The sequence below is a fragment of the Malus sylvestris genome, chromosome 16 (assembly GCF_916048215.2).
Source record: "Malus sylvestris chromosome 16, drMalSylv7.2, whole genome shotgun sequence".
Lineage (NCBI taxonomy): Eukaryota > Viridiplantae > Streptophyta > Magnoliopsida > Rosales > Rosaceae > Malus > Malus sylvestris.
In genome coordinates this window covers 38,600,616-38,615,734 of record NC_062275.1, presented here as the reverse complement: position 1 = coordinate 38,615,734, position 15,119 = coordinate 38,600,616, and the positions used below count along the sequence as shown (strand labels likewise).

General features: G+C 39.8%; 1 protein-coding gene and 1 pseudogene across 1 annotated transcript; both read left to right on the top strand.

Moving 5' to 3' along the window:
* Window positions 1–1,042: 1,042 nt before the first annotated feature.
* Window positions 1,043–3,790, top strand: LOC126608958 (uncharacterized). Its single transcript, XM_050276972.1, has 5 exons — window positions 1,043–1,214; window positions 1,626–1,758; window positions 2,516–2,612; window positions 2,942–3,028; window positions 3,484–3,790. The coding sequence occupies exons 1-5, from the start codon at window positions 1,181–1,183 to the stop codon at window positions 3,613–3,615; spliced, it is 483 nt and encodes a 160-aa protein (XP_050132929.1). The 5' UTR covers window positions 1,043–1,180; the 3' UTR covers window positions 3,616–3,790.
* A 2,447-nt stretch (window positions 3,791–6,237) lies between these two features.
* The window catches only part of LOC126609375 (glyceraldehyde-3-phosphate dehydrogenase B, chloroplastic-like), a 50,136-nt pseudogene continuing 41,254 nt past the window's right edge, over window positions 6,238–15,119 (top strand).

Genomic DNA, 15,119 nt, shown 5'->3' with positions numbered 1-15,119 from the left:
AACCATAATTAATATACAAAGTGCAGCATCAGTACAAAGTACAACATCAAACTAGACGATTAATGCTTTTACTCACAAAATTTACAAGCATATTCTTTCTTTCTTTTTTTTCAAATATTGTTAAAGAATCAGTATAAATATAGACTAGAAAAGCGAAACTAAATCATCTAAAACACTGAAATTGTTTTTTCTCGAACTGGAACACTGAATTTTTTTTTTAAAATCAAGTGCAAAAAACACTTGATAATGCATGCGTTTTTTACAGTTTTCCGAAAGTGTCTTTTGCAAAAACAAGTGCAAAAACGCTTGATAATGCATCCAAAACTTTGATAATGCATTCGTTTTTTACAGAGTTCAAAATATAATCATGCAAAAAGAATGATTTTGAGTAGTAGAAAAACCTTTAAAACATTGATCTTCTAGAAGTCTGGCTAAACGTGTGTATCGCTTACTGAAAATCCAGCTTAAAAGTGTTGGAATCTATGAAGATTTTAGGGTTTTTTTCTCCGAAAGTATCTTTTGCGTGATAGTGTTTGAAATGATAGGTTTGGGGAAGATGAAACCATCACTTTGCGATATTGAATAAGGAAAACCGGTTTGTTTTTATGGTTTTTTGTCATGTAGTGTTTAACATGTCTGTTTCTTAACGGTTCGTTTTTATGGTTTTTTGGATTGGGCTTGGGTTTCTGTTATTGGATTTTTTGTCCCTCCTTGAAATGTTTTAAAATTTGTGGAATTGTGCGAAATATGGTATATATTTGGGACAAGGATCCTCTCCGAATACTCTTTGTGGGGATCCAGGAGATCAATCAATCGTGTCCGCTCATCGTACATCGTGCGATCAGTTTTTGTTAGGTACTATTTATATTCAATTTAAAATGATTTCTAACCGCACGATGTACGATGAACGGATACGATTGATTAATCCCTCGAATCCCTCGAATCCCCACAAATAAGATCCGTAGTGGATCCTATTCCATATATTTGGGTCTCTTAAAAGGCTCCCCAAAAAAACATAGTAATTAATAATTAATTTCTTTGTCAGCATTTGAGATATCAAAGAAGCAGCATTGCATTGTTAATATCGAACCGATTAATTCCTTCTTCTCCCGACAGTCTTAACATTGGAAACTCTCTTTGTTGGTGTGGCGTGCGAAATCCAGACCTCAAAGCATTAAGCATGGCTGCTGTTTCCAATTCGCTGGCTCTTACAGGTAAATTCCTCCCCATCATCTAATTAAACTAAAACTCGATTCATTGCTTTGTTGGATTCTTTTCTCTTTTTTTTTTTTTGTACAAAATATTTCTCGATTTATGAGACCCATGATCTTATACCTTATGATGCTAGGCTTAGATTTTTCGATGCGATATTCTGTAATCTGGGAGTAAACTGATGTAGCTTACTGGAATGCAAATGGTTCTAGTTTATTCAAAATATCCCCAGCTGATCTAAGGGTTTTACATATATATTGGTTTCCATTGTCTAAGTCATGAGTGTTAGAACTCGTTTAACATTATTGTGACATTTTCCGTGTCAGAAAGTAATTGATTTGTGCACTATGTCTGTTTTTGAGCCCGATTTGGAATAATGGTTCGTTTTCTGTTCCTCTGAAATTCTTCACCAGGATCTTCTCTAAAACCACCACAACAGTATCTTGGGAGTGTGGCCCCGACAAACTTTTCACTCACTTCAAAACGTATTGGGAAAATTCAACCTCCCAACTCCAAGAGGTCTATCTCAGTTCAGGCTGCATATAGGTATTCCATTTGGTCTTGCGTTGTGATCACGACTGTTTTTCAGGGCACATGCTGCTAGTTTAATGCAAAATCCATGGTTGCTGCTGATTTTCCTTAAGCGTGACTTTCTCAGTGGAGTTCTATAGTGTTGGATTTGTGTCTTCCCCGACAATATGTATATGATGATTATAATTGATCAGATTTCTGGACATGTTAGTTATCATAACTCAAACTATTAAATCAGCAAAAGATATAAATGAGACCAAAATTTGGTTTCCTGTAAGATATATTTGCCTAATTACTCGTTGCGGGACTTAAACCAACACCTCACGGCACGAGCTACACATTCCTGTTTCACAAATTGGTTAAAGGATTGTTGGAAAATATTTTTCCATGTGTCTTGTCTTCTCCTATTATGAAAGAATGAGAAATGAGAGAGAATTACAATCTCTCCATTTTGAAATAAAGGAGATAATGGTGACAGACCTTTGAAGTGATGAGAGTTTATTATATGTCACATTGTGTCTCCTCTCCTACACAATGCCCTGTTTAATTTCTCTTTCTCACAATCCAGTGTTGTGTTCAGTAATGAATAGTAATAATTTCATTTTCCCAGCTGTCAGTTGGTGGTGTTTTCACAATCTTACAATATCATTGATATCAGATATGGTCTTTCGAAATTCAATTTTGTATTTTTGGCCATTATATGTCATTTTGAGTTTCACCACATGTTCTTTCAGTAATATTGTAATGTCAATCTCTACTTGTGCAATTACAGTGATGGTGGTAGGTCAAACAGTTCGGGTATCTTTGTTAGTGGCTTTGTTTTGGGAGGACTTATAGTTGGCACATTGGGCGCTGTCTATGCACCTCAGGTTGCTGTTCTTATTTGATTATAATTACCTTTTTTCCTCCCCGCAAATTCTCATATGATCGTTATTTTGTTCCGTGCTACTTTCTGTCCATCTTGTTCATCAGTCAATTATTTTAATTTTCTTAATGTTTATATTTTGTTAGTAATGAGTTATCCACTTTAACAAAGTGTTAAGTGTATACTCTGTACCGCACAACTGTTGTGGATTGTGCTTTGTGATATATAAATCTTGCAGTTTGTAGGCTATAGAGTTTTCTTTACTTGGTGTACCCTTGCATTAAGCTAATGAAACCATTTTTCCCACTGAGCATTTTCCTTTTTAATCAACAGATCAGTAAAGCACTGGCTGGAGCTGACCGAAAGGATCTGATGAGAAAATTGCCCAAGTTCATATATGATGAAGACAAAGCTTTGGAGGTGAGAAGTTTCCCTTGAACGGTTATCCCGATCTTTACATAATCAATTACGAGGATTATTTGAAATGGCCTTTGCTGCTTTCTGTTTGTTAATTTTCTTTGTTTTTCCCTATATTTACGCATTCTTTGGAGATGCTGAAATGCTATTTTGTTGTTGTGGTTTTGGTCATTTGTTTCAAATTTTATCAATTATCTTCAATAACCATTACTTGCCAAAATGTTCGGTTATATGTTGACTATAGGAAGAGAGACCATTGTGATTCTAATTCCGTAATCTTCTGTCTCTTTTCTTTCCTTATTTGCAAATTCACATTATTCATCTGTTTTTGCACCAAAATGTTTGGTTATATGTTGACTATAGGGAGAGAGACCATTGTGATTCTAATCCCGTAATCTTCAGTCTCTTTTCTTTCTTTATTTGCAAATTCACATTATTCATCTGTTTTTGCACCGCAGAAAACACGAAAAATACTGGCTGAGAAGATAGCGCAGCTGAACTCTGCGATTGATGATGTTTCTGGTCAGCTCCGCTCAGAGGACGACCCAGATGAAGTATCTGTGAACTCAGAATTTGAGGCTGTCGTATGAGTGACTCTAAATTTCTTGAATTTTAGTGTTTCGATATCAATAATCAATGTAGTATTTCTTTTCTGTGGAATCTCAAAGTTCTGGTTAAGTAATTGCAGTTTGTACCCCCTGTGATTCCAAAATTGCTAATATTTGGACGACGCCAAATATAGGATTTTTCTCCTTTTCTGCTGTATTTTTTGTCTCTAGTAATTTGCACCGTAAAGACCATATACTTTACACAAAAACAAAAAGAACAAAATAATACCATATCCATGCTTTGTGGTTGAGATCTTCACTCCTTAGAGTTGTGGCTATTACATGCCTTTTTTGATATAAGCGAGATTGTTTAAACTACGGAGAGGAGGATTTAAACTCAGGTGCAAAGGAGAGCATACTATTCTAACTTCTAATCAACTTGGTTATTACATGCCTTTTTCTTTCTTTTCTTTTCCTGGAAATAATTTTTCTTGTATTTTTGTTTGTTTTTGGGTCGGATTTCTGTATTTGTCTCGTGACGAAAGGGCATTCTAGGAAGGGAGGGGTGGAAATAATCCGCCCATAGACATTAGACATGATCTTATCTCCTATATCTTCATGCACCATGCTATAACTGTTGGAAATGTGCCCTAAAACCAATCATATGATGATACTTTACGGACATTTCACATGTTAAACTAATCTAGTTTAATATCAAGGGCAAACATTATTGTTTGAGCCATCTCATATAAATGTTATATGCTTAAACGATAAGTCCAAGGAATATGTGATTGGGAGAATGCAATCTAAAGAAGTTAGATTCATGAGACCATTCTTTCGTAGACACATCCTAAACGTTCCTGATCGTAGGATTGCCAATTGGGCATTGACAGTCCGTTAAGATCAGTACGTGCTGTGTCTTCTCTCAGGGAGAGTGACTAGTCTCGAGTCATTGGTGTGTGTGACATCAAGACAAGTATGTAGGTGCTCAATAGAGAATGAGTTCACTGAACACGATCAACGAAGAATTCTCATATTCATGTCACATGAGAACTCATGGTTGGGATAATGCAAAGTAGTCCTTTGATCTGAGGCATCATAGTTGTCTTGTGGTTAAGTCCTTGAACTTTGATTATGTCAAAGTCACTCCATCAGGAGGGTGTCCACGGCATAGTTGGGGTTAAGCCACTTAGCTATGGAGGCAAGTGAATGCGCAACAAGGGAGGCAAGTGAATGCGCAACAAGGGATCTCTAACCTTCAAACCGTTTGGGGGAGAATACTCTATGATATGATTTAGAATCTCTGGCCAGAGTATGAATGAGATTTAGGAAAGTCGTTCCAAATCACATTCAAGGTAATCATATGAGCACACGAATTACATTGGATAGTAGACATGAATAAACTATCAAACCAAACAATGTGGTCAAGAGTATTGTATTAGAGAAAGACCGTATTGCATTTGTAATCCTAAACTGAATAGGTTCTCTACCTCTTCTGATTAGCTTGGGTAACCATGATATGTTGCTAGGTGTCACTCTTGGTTTGTGGAAGCCCTAAACGTGTGTAATCACTAAAGGGAGAATTGAAAGTAAGTTTCAATTCACAATCGATTTGAAAGAGTTCTAATCGCCCACTGCCTCGCTAAAAGGAACCTAATGGATCGTACACCGTGTAAGGTGGAGATTGAAGAAACAATGGAGATGAGTAAGAATAATTAAATGGTTTAATTATTTATGGCAAGGATTAATTAATATGTTAATTAATCAAACGAATAAGTTCATTAAAGACCACGGGTTTAGTTATGGGCCTCAAGGCCCAATGGGCTTCGAACGTCAAGCACATTGACTTAAGTTGTATGACAACTTAATGACTAATAATTCACAAAGGCCTTAAAAGCCCAATGAAACCCTTAAGGCCGGCCATTTAGAGATGGAGTGGGTTTTGGACTTATTTACAAGTATTCCACTCTAATGAATTAAGGTATAAATATGACTTTATAGCCAAAATTCATTAAGGGTTTCTTTTAGGAAATTGGAGAGAACACAAAGCTCTCCTTTTCTCTCTAAAGAGGCCGGCCCCCTTGGAGGGTGTATCTAGCAATCCCACTACTCCAAGGTCACTCATTTCTTCATCAATCTTACCTTGGTGTGGAGACTTAGAGGTTCTCTATTTTGAGAACTTGGAGAACCATTTCATCCATCCAAATCCATAGATCTAAGAAGCAAGGAATGAAGGCCCTCTCTTTGGGTGATTAGCCTTTGCTTATGCAAAGAGGAATCTACAAAGGTATATATTTCTCAACTCACTTTGATTTGAGTTGAGTCTTGGTTCACCAATCTACTAGGCTTTGAATTTCATGGTTAATGTTTTGTTTTTGAATGCATGCAAGCATGATTCCGCCTTTTAATTGTTAAATGCATGCTATAGATGTTATTCAAATGAACATGTTTTCACAAAATCATCCTTCAATAACCACAAATTCCTTTAATCCAATTGCAACCATAATTTAAAATAATGTAACGTCCACAATGCCAATGGCAAGCATATCAACTGTATATAAATATATACATATATATATATATATATGTATATATGTATATATACATATATATGTTTATGTATACGTATATATGTTTATGTATACGTATATATGTTTATGTATATGTATTTGTATATGTTAGCAAGTCAGTCCCTTAGCTCTAGTTGCTTGCAGCCATGGCTTCACATGCAGCTCTCGCCTCTTCAAGAGTCCCGGCTTATACCAGGCTTCCCTCCAAGCCCTCCCACTCATTTCCCACCCAATGCTTCTCCAAGGTCTCTCTCTTTCTCTTGAACAGAGTTCATCGAGCGTGTTATTTATTGGCTTTGCTAGTTTGATATAATTTGCTTACTCTTTTTTAGCTGTGCAGAGGCTTGAAGTTGGTGAGTTTTCGGGACTACGATCGAGTTCATGTGTGACCTATGCAAGCAATGGCAGAGAACAATCCTTCTTTGATGCTGTGGCTGCCCAGCTTACTCCCAAGGTTATATCTTCCCATTTTCATTCATTTCATTAGGCAATTGTTTGGGCCCAAATATTGATTTGGGCCGAATTTGGAGTTGCATTCGGCCTAGTGATTTTTCTAGAATTATCGTGGGTTTTTTGGGTCATGGGTCGCCTAGTCGGGGTTGGTCAAGTCCCATGGCAAGACGGATTGTGTGGATAGGGGAGTAATCGAGACCTAGTGTGATGAGGAGTTGAAAACAAGCCAGGACTCTGAATGAATCTAGTCCATCAGGAAAGCAGGTTCAAAGTCCTATTTGCACTAGGATTGGCCAAGGCCTGGTCAGGTTAGGTTAAGGAATCCTAATTTGACTATGCTTCTGGCTCGTCTGTAGTTTGTTGCTATAAATAGATGAGGGTGTGCATCATTCAACCGTTTCCAACTCAACACACAAACTGCCATGCGCAAATTCTCACTCTACTCGAAACCTCTTAACAACCTTGAGATTTTCGTTTTCTTTTTCACCAACACATCTTCAGTTTGGATAAACAGCACTGTTAAGGCAATTGGTGAACACCTTTAGTTTGGATAAGCAGCACTGTTACTGTAGAATCAGCCGACCATGGAGCACCTTCAGTTTGGATAAACAGCACTGAATCGAGGCCGACTGATTATCTATCCAAGTCTCAGTCGAGAAGGATTTTTGAATCCCTATTGGCAGAGGTCATCTCACCAGCCTTCTCGGCGAAGCGAGGTGTTACAGATTACTGGGCTCGGCGTATTGAATGCCGAGTTGTTTTATGATTGGATATTCACAAGTAAGTTTTATAGTTCGACATTCTGACGGCCGAACCACATTTATGATTGGATTTTCACAAGTAAGTTTTAGAGTTCGGCATTCTGACGGCCGAACCACATTCACCATCAAGACATATATCTCTATTGAGTACTTGTGTCCGTATAGTTTGGAGCCAATTCAACATGCTTATACTCTTATGAATATAATCACCGTGATCGAACCCAACGCTGACGATCCGTGAACTTCGCCAGACTAGCAGCCTTGTCTTCAGGCTCTAGAACCAGAAGGCCGAGACGTGTTCCTTCCTCGGCCGCAGTCGTGAGATTAAGAAGTCAGCTGAGCGCTCAACGCAACATCAACAAATTTTACTCCCCGGCCGAGCTCGGTCGTTGAGTTGGCACACCCCGCACATAACCAAATGACATAGTTAGCTTATTAATTTCTCGACCTGCGCGCCACGTAGGCTTGGTAGTTTTTAGGGTCAACATTTTGGCACGCCCAGTAGAACCAAGTGCTAAAACTACAAAGTTCATACCCGTCGAAACATGATCAGTTAAAAAGAAAACAATCATGGTAAAGTCCACAACCAACCTTCCATTTCAGAATCCAGGACAAGAGGACTTGTGACAGGCTCAAAATCCTCCTATTGCCACAACGCCTGAGGCCACAAGTGCGACACTCTGGGAAAAGGAAATTGCCCTCAACGGCCAACCTCACAATGTAGAAACCCCTAACAAAAACATAGGCGTTTTAATAGAAGATTGCGATGAGGATGGTGGTGAAGGTTCTGATCCACCGACTAGATCTTTTCTTCAAAGAAGACTCGAAGAGTAATCTTAGGTTTTCAGTCAAGAAGTAAGAAGCATACTTGAAGAAATACACAGTAATGGTGAGACACACAACAAAATCCTCGAACTGTTGGTTAGTAAAGTTTACAACGGCGGACCCACCGATCGTTCCCGACAACTTCCACCTAAGGGTAATCCGGTATCAACGCTACAGGTCGAAAAGTCATATGCTCGGCACAAAATGATTGATTTGGAAAAAAAGAGGAAGATCAAGCAGTAGATCAAACAGATCTGACCAGAGAGAAGAAACAACATTCGTCGATATGATTGAGGTCCAAAGGATGATCGATTCGACCTTGAAAAAGGGGCTGAAGTTCCCAAAATTCATCCATCCATATCCAGCTTATGTGGAAAAGTTTGAATATCCTAAAGGCCTTAAAATCCCAGACTTTAGCCTTTTTGCTGGCGAGTCGTCCCTATCTTCGTTAGAACATGTGGCTCGGTTCTCTGCGCAATGCGGAGATGTTAATAACGACTTCCATAAACTACGACTATTCAACTTCTCACTAACAGGTTCATCATTTGCTTGGTATATCAACCTCCCGCCTAATTCCATCTAAAGTTGGGAGGAACTGGTCGAAAAGTTCCATGAACAATTCTATCGGTCGGGGATGGAAATGTCAATCTCATCACTGGCTAGGATGGCTCAAGCGTCTGACGAATCGCCAATGGAATACTTAACGAGGTTCAAATCGGCCAGAAATTGGTGCCATGTACCTCTCCCTGAAGTTGAATTCATCAGAATCACTATGAATGGCTTGGATGTGGAATATAAATAGAAATTCTTGGAGGCAAACTTCCGAGATATGTACGAACTAGCCCAGCACGTCGAGCAATATGATTATTTGCTTCGAGAGGAAAAGATCTCGAAGTCCCCATCCCGGGGAACGATTTACAAAAATCCCACGATTAGTTACGCATCGACCAAATGCAAGGATTCCCAATACGTCAATGTGGACATGGCCAAGATAGTAATAGATAAACCATATGTTTGCAAGGCATTGGCTCAAATTAATTCCAAGGATGCCAAAATCCGCTTGGCCTCTGAAGAAAGTTAAAACATCAAAAGTTTTCACTTTTGATATCACCAAGGCTGTTCGACCAGTTATTGCTGGCAAAGATCATCAAACTTCGGCCAGGACACAACATTCCTAAGGCCGAAGAATTGAAAGGAAAAACGTATTGCAACTACCATAACTCGAATAAGCATACCACAAACAACTGCGTCGTGTTCCGTGATTCTATTCAAAGCTGGATTGATAAAGGCAAGCTAAAATTTCCTGAAAAACAGATAACTGTCGACATTGATCATTTCCCCTCGGCAATAATTAGCATGCTGGATGCTCATTTGCTACCCAAAAGCAAAGGGAAATGGAAGGCTGAGTTCTTTCCAACACAACATGTCCCAAAGCAGAACTCTCGACCACGACTCAAGATTGTTCTATTTTCCAACGAACCACCAACAGAGTTTTCAAGACCGACCATAGTCAAATCTATGTCAGACTTCAATGCAAAAAAAACTAATGGACCGATGGTTTTGTGCAGCAGTTGTAAAGCACACGTCATCCTAACCGAACCAAAGGAGAGATCACCTCAAGCTCCAACACCATGGCAACCATCCAAGGCCACGGCAACACCTCCAAAGGAACTCGGCAGAGGCCAGTGCTAGAAAGTGTTCGATAGGCTCAGCCCTCAAACACAAATGGACGGCCCCACCTCAGCTAGACGGCGTCTTGATTTCAATGCGCCCTTTTATAATGAAGATTATTACTTGCGTAACTCCAGCAACTCAAGTTCATCGGCAAATCAAAAAACCTTCAAGCCACCTGAGCCACGCAACCAACGTTGGTATAGTTACAATTCTCCCACTAGCATGTATACTGCATTATCCAAATCTCAAAAACATCAACGCCAACGGATAGACTGCATGGCTCGAAGATAGTCACCACAGGCTACTTCAGCTACCAAATGGCAGCCGAAAGAAGCAATAGAAAGTGAAGATGACCGACAAACCCTGACAGTCATGGTCGAATTACTTCAAGGGAAAAGGGTCATTGATTGCGACTTTAAAACCACCATTGAAGAGTCCGAGAAGCGTATCAAACTCCTCCTTCAGCCTGAGGAGATGAAAGCTCGTTTCGAGCATTTCAGAAAAGAAGCCAAAAGCAAACTTCCCCCATTACCTTCACAAGAGCCGTTAATAAAAGTTTGACGGAATCTACACCCTCCATTCCTCGGTGAATCCTTGGAAGATTGTTTTCCACTCTTTCCCTTGTCCGTGATCTCCGAGAATTTCACAAGAAACATTATGCTAATGACTTGTATGGTTATCCAAGGCGTGTCAAGAAGTTCTCAACCTGACACTAACTTGCCCTGATGCTGAACAGATTATCCAAAAAACCACTGATCCAGCAATGCAGGCCAGGTTCCAGCATATACGTGAAGCTCAAGTCCTCAGCTTCGATGTCGATCCATACACAGAGATAGACACCGCCGAGCTCCCTTTTTCTCTTGAAGACATTTAGTATTTACGACATCGTTTCAGAGTCTTCTCAACCGTATCTCTCTTCGGCCTTAAGACCGATGAGAAGGATCGTGTGGCGTATTTGGATTCCTACCTAGACATGAGGGACGCCTGAATCGCCTATGAAGAACGAGCCCGTAAAGCACTGTTGGGACAAAATCAAACCTCAACAATAAATAAGCTCGAGGACGACAACCAGAATGAAACAGGTTCAGTTTACATACCACAAGAGCAAGTATCCGATGATGTAAAAAATGATCAGGTCGAGGATGCACCAAAGCATGATACTGCACTCGATAACCTGAAGGAAGATGACCAAGACCCGATGGTCCCTTCAGTCTTAAAAAATATAGAAATCAGCATGGTCCATGTTCTACCTGCTGAATTTCAACCAACCACACACCAACCGAATTTCTTGGATGGGGATGTAGTTGCTGATGAAGCAACACAAGTCGATTTCATCACCACCGAAGAAGATGGGTAAGCGAGTAAAGATGACAAACTTAAAGTATCTTTGGTCGTACTGTTTCCCCGATCGTCTTCCGTTAATCGTCAACATTTGAAGCCATTGTATGTCACAACTCATATTGAAGGTTATCCAATCTTCAAAATTTTTGTCGATTGTGGGGCGATGGTCAATATCATGCTCGTATCCATTATGAAGGCACTACGACGATCTAACGACTCATTCCATCAGGAATAACCATGAGCAGTTTCATCGGTGACAAGTCCCATATGTGCTCCCTTTGGAGGTAAGCGTTGTAGGTCGCAATCACATGACTGCATTCTTTATCGTCAACTCCAAGACCGAGTATAATGCCTTGCTCGGTCAGGATTGGATCCATTAAACAAATTGCATTCCCTTTTCATTATATCAGGTTCTCATCTTTTGGGACGGTGAATCAGTTATGGTTCATCCAGCCGATAGTCAGCCGTTTGAAGCCAATATGATTCAAGCACGATATTATGATGATTACGTCGGCTATATTACCCTAGAAGGTTTGAACGAGGAATGACAGCCGACTTAAATTTCGGTACAAAAAGCATTTGAGGTAGGCACCGAGACTATCCATCAGGATTTGGCGAAACTTGGGTTGGCCGATTTGGTTGCAGACGTTGATGTCTGATAATAGCCAGGACAAACGTCGGGCCACGGTTTCGTCTACCATGGAACGACTGCTGGCCCATTGGTATTCTATTTCCAAACAACCAAATTCAGGCTTAAACTTAGTCGAATTTTTGTTCGAATGAGACAACGACCCAGTACTTTCATTAAACAAGGCTCAGGCTGCACCAGCCGAGCTCGAGGATAGTCAACCTCAAGTCAAATATCCTTTAGAGGAAATAAATGTTGGAATGGCTTTAAGGAAATTTTGTGAAAAACATGTTCATTTGAGCAACATCTATGGCATGCAATTAACATTTTAAGGCAGAATCATGCTTGTATGCACTCAAAAACAAAACATTACCCATGAAATTCAGAGCCTAGTAGTTATGTGAACCAAGACTCAACTCAAGAACAAAGTGAGTTGAGAAATTTTATACCTTTGAAGCACCTCTTTTCTTAGCAAAGGTTAATCACCCATGTGAGGGCCTTCTTTCCTTTGTCACCTTACTCCTTGGCTCCATGGATGTGGATGGAGGAACTTTGCTTCTTGGCTCCATGCCTTCTTGGATATGGATGGAAGAATTGGTTTCTCCAAAAGTCCCCAAAGTTGGAGACCTCTAAGTTCCGACACCAAGGATGGTTGAGGAAGAAGATGAGTGGCCATGGAAGAGTTAGACGCTAGTAAACTCTCCCATGGTGGCCGGCTATTCTAGAGAGAAAAGAAAGAGAGTTTTTCTCACTTTTCATCCTTAGAAAACCCTAATGAGGATGGAGCAAAGATACCCCTTCTATGCTTTCAACTTTTGTATGCATTTTGGACCAAATGGCCCTTCCTCTCTCTATGGTCGGTTTTCCCAAGCCTTTGGGTTATTTTGGGCTTCTTGAATTTTGTTTGTTAAATTGTCATCCAACTTAAGCTAATGAGTTTGACGATTCGTAGCCCAATTTGGGCTTTAAGGCCCAAAACTAACTTAAGGTTTAAAAATGAACTTATTCGTTTGACTAATTAACATATTAATTAATTCTTGCCATAAGCAATTAAACCATTTAATTGTCCTTACTCATCTCCATCAAATCCTTCAAGCATTACCTTACACGGTGTGCGATCCATTAGGTTCCTTTTAGCAAGGCAGTAGGCGATTAGAACTCTTTCAAATCGATTGTGAATTGAAACTTACTTTCAATTCTCCCTTTAGTGATTATACACGTTTAGGGCTTCCACAAACCATGAGTGACACCTAGCAGTATGTCATGGTTACCCAAGCTAATCATAAGAGGTGGAGAACCTATTCAGTTTAGGATTACAATGCAATACCGTCTTTCTCTAATACAATACTCTTGACCACATTGTTTGGTTTGATAGTTCATTCATACTTTGGCCAAAGATTCTTAATCATATCATAGAGTATTCTCCCTCAAACAGTTTGAAGGTTAAAGATCCCTTGTTGCGCATTCACTTGCCTCCATGGCTAAGTGGCTTAACCCCAACTATGTCGTGGACACCCTCGGATGGAGTGACTTTGACATAGTCAAAGATCAAGGATCTAACCACAAGACAACTATGATGCCTCAGGTCAAAGGACTACTTTGCATTATCCCAACCACGAGTTCTCATGTGACATGAGTATGAGAACTCTTTGTTGATCGCGTTCAGTGAACTCATTCTCTATTGAGCCCCTACGTACTTGTCTTGGTGTTAGTCACACCAATGACTCGAGACCAGTCACTCTCCCTAAAATAAGACATAGCACGTACTGATCTTAACGAACTGTCAATGCCCAATTGGCAATCTTATGATCAGGAACGTTTAGGATATGTATACGAAAGAGAATGGTCTCATGAATCTAACTTCTTTAGATCGCATTCTCCCAATTACATATTCCTTGGACTTATCGTTTAAGCATATAACATTTATATGAGATAGCTTCAAACAATAATCTTTGCCCTTTAAATTAAACTATATTAGTTTAACATGTGAAATGTCCGTAAAGTATCATCATATGATTGGTTTTAGGGCACATTTCCAACATGGCCGAAAACCCACGACCTTTGTTCATTAGTTCGTTGTTACCCCAACATGTAAAAACCAAGCTTTGTAATTTGCTCAAAGAATTTAAGAATTGTTTTGCTTGGAGTTACCATGAGATGCCTGGTTTAGATCGAACACTAGTTGAACATGAATTACGCATCAAACCTGGGTGTAAACCATTATGCCAACCACCTCGACGATTCTCAACAGAAGTACAACTCGACATAAAAGACGAACTCATTCGACTTTTAAAAGCTGGGTTTATTCGAACAGCTCGATACGTCGAATGGCTGGCAAACATAGTCCTAGTTTTGAAGAAAAGTGGTGCCTTGCGTATCTGTATTAATTTTTGAAATTTGAACTTGGCAACTCCTAAAGACGAATATACAATGCCAATTTCAAATTTGTTAATCGATGCAGCATCAAACCACGAGATCTTATCCTTTATTGATGGACATGCTGGTTATAACCAGATTTTCATCATCGAGGCTAATGTCTGTAAACCACTTTTCGTTGCTTGGGGGCACCCGACACATACGAATGGGTCATCATGCCATTCGGCCTCAAGAACGCCGGTGCCACATACCAACGAGCCATGAATACTATTTTCCATGATTTGATTGGTACCATCGTCGAAGTCTACATCGACGATGTTGTAATCAAATCAGAACGTCGGCAGACACATTTGGATGATCTCCGTTAGGCCTTCCTACGTATGCGCCAGCACAACCTTAAAATGAATCCCGCCAAATGTGCTTTCAGCGTATCAGCTAACAATTTTTTAGGATTCCTTGTGCATCATCGTGCTATTGAGGTAGACGAAAACAAGGCTCGAGCAATCATCAATGCTCCACCCCCGATGACTAAGAAGCAACTACAGTCGTTGCTCAGCAAGATTAACTTTCTTCGTCGATTCATTGCCAATTTGACAAGAAAAATGAAAGCCTTCTCCACGCTCTTGAAACTTAAGGATTCTAACATCTTTGAATGGTGTGCAGAACACCAAGAGGCGTTTACACAGATCAAGGTCTCCCTCACAACTCCACCCATCCTTGTCCTACCATGATGTGGCAGACCTCTCAAGCTGTACATCTCAGTGGCCGAAGAATTTATTGGATACCTTCTTGCACAAGACAATGATGTTGGGTGAGAACATGCCATTTTTTATCTTAGTCGAAATCTCAACCCACCAAAGATTAATATTCCGCCATCAAGAAGCTTTGCCTAGCCTTATTTTTCGTTGCATTAAAACT

Excerpts from the sequence above, each read along its gene's own strand:
- LOC126608958 (XM_050276972.1), top strand. The coding sequence starts at position 1,181 with ATGGCTGCTGTTTCCAATTCGCTGGCTCTTACAG. Across the intron at positions 1,759-2,515 it reads TCAGTTCAGGCTGCATATAG|TGATGGTGGTAGGTCAAACA; the intron begins GTATTCCATTTG and ends GTGCAATTACAG. Across the intron at positions 2,613-2,941 it reads GCGCTGTCTATGCACCTCAG|ATCAGTAAAGCACTGGCTGG; the intron begins GTTGCTGTTCTT and ends TTTAATCAACAG.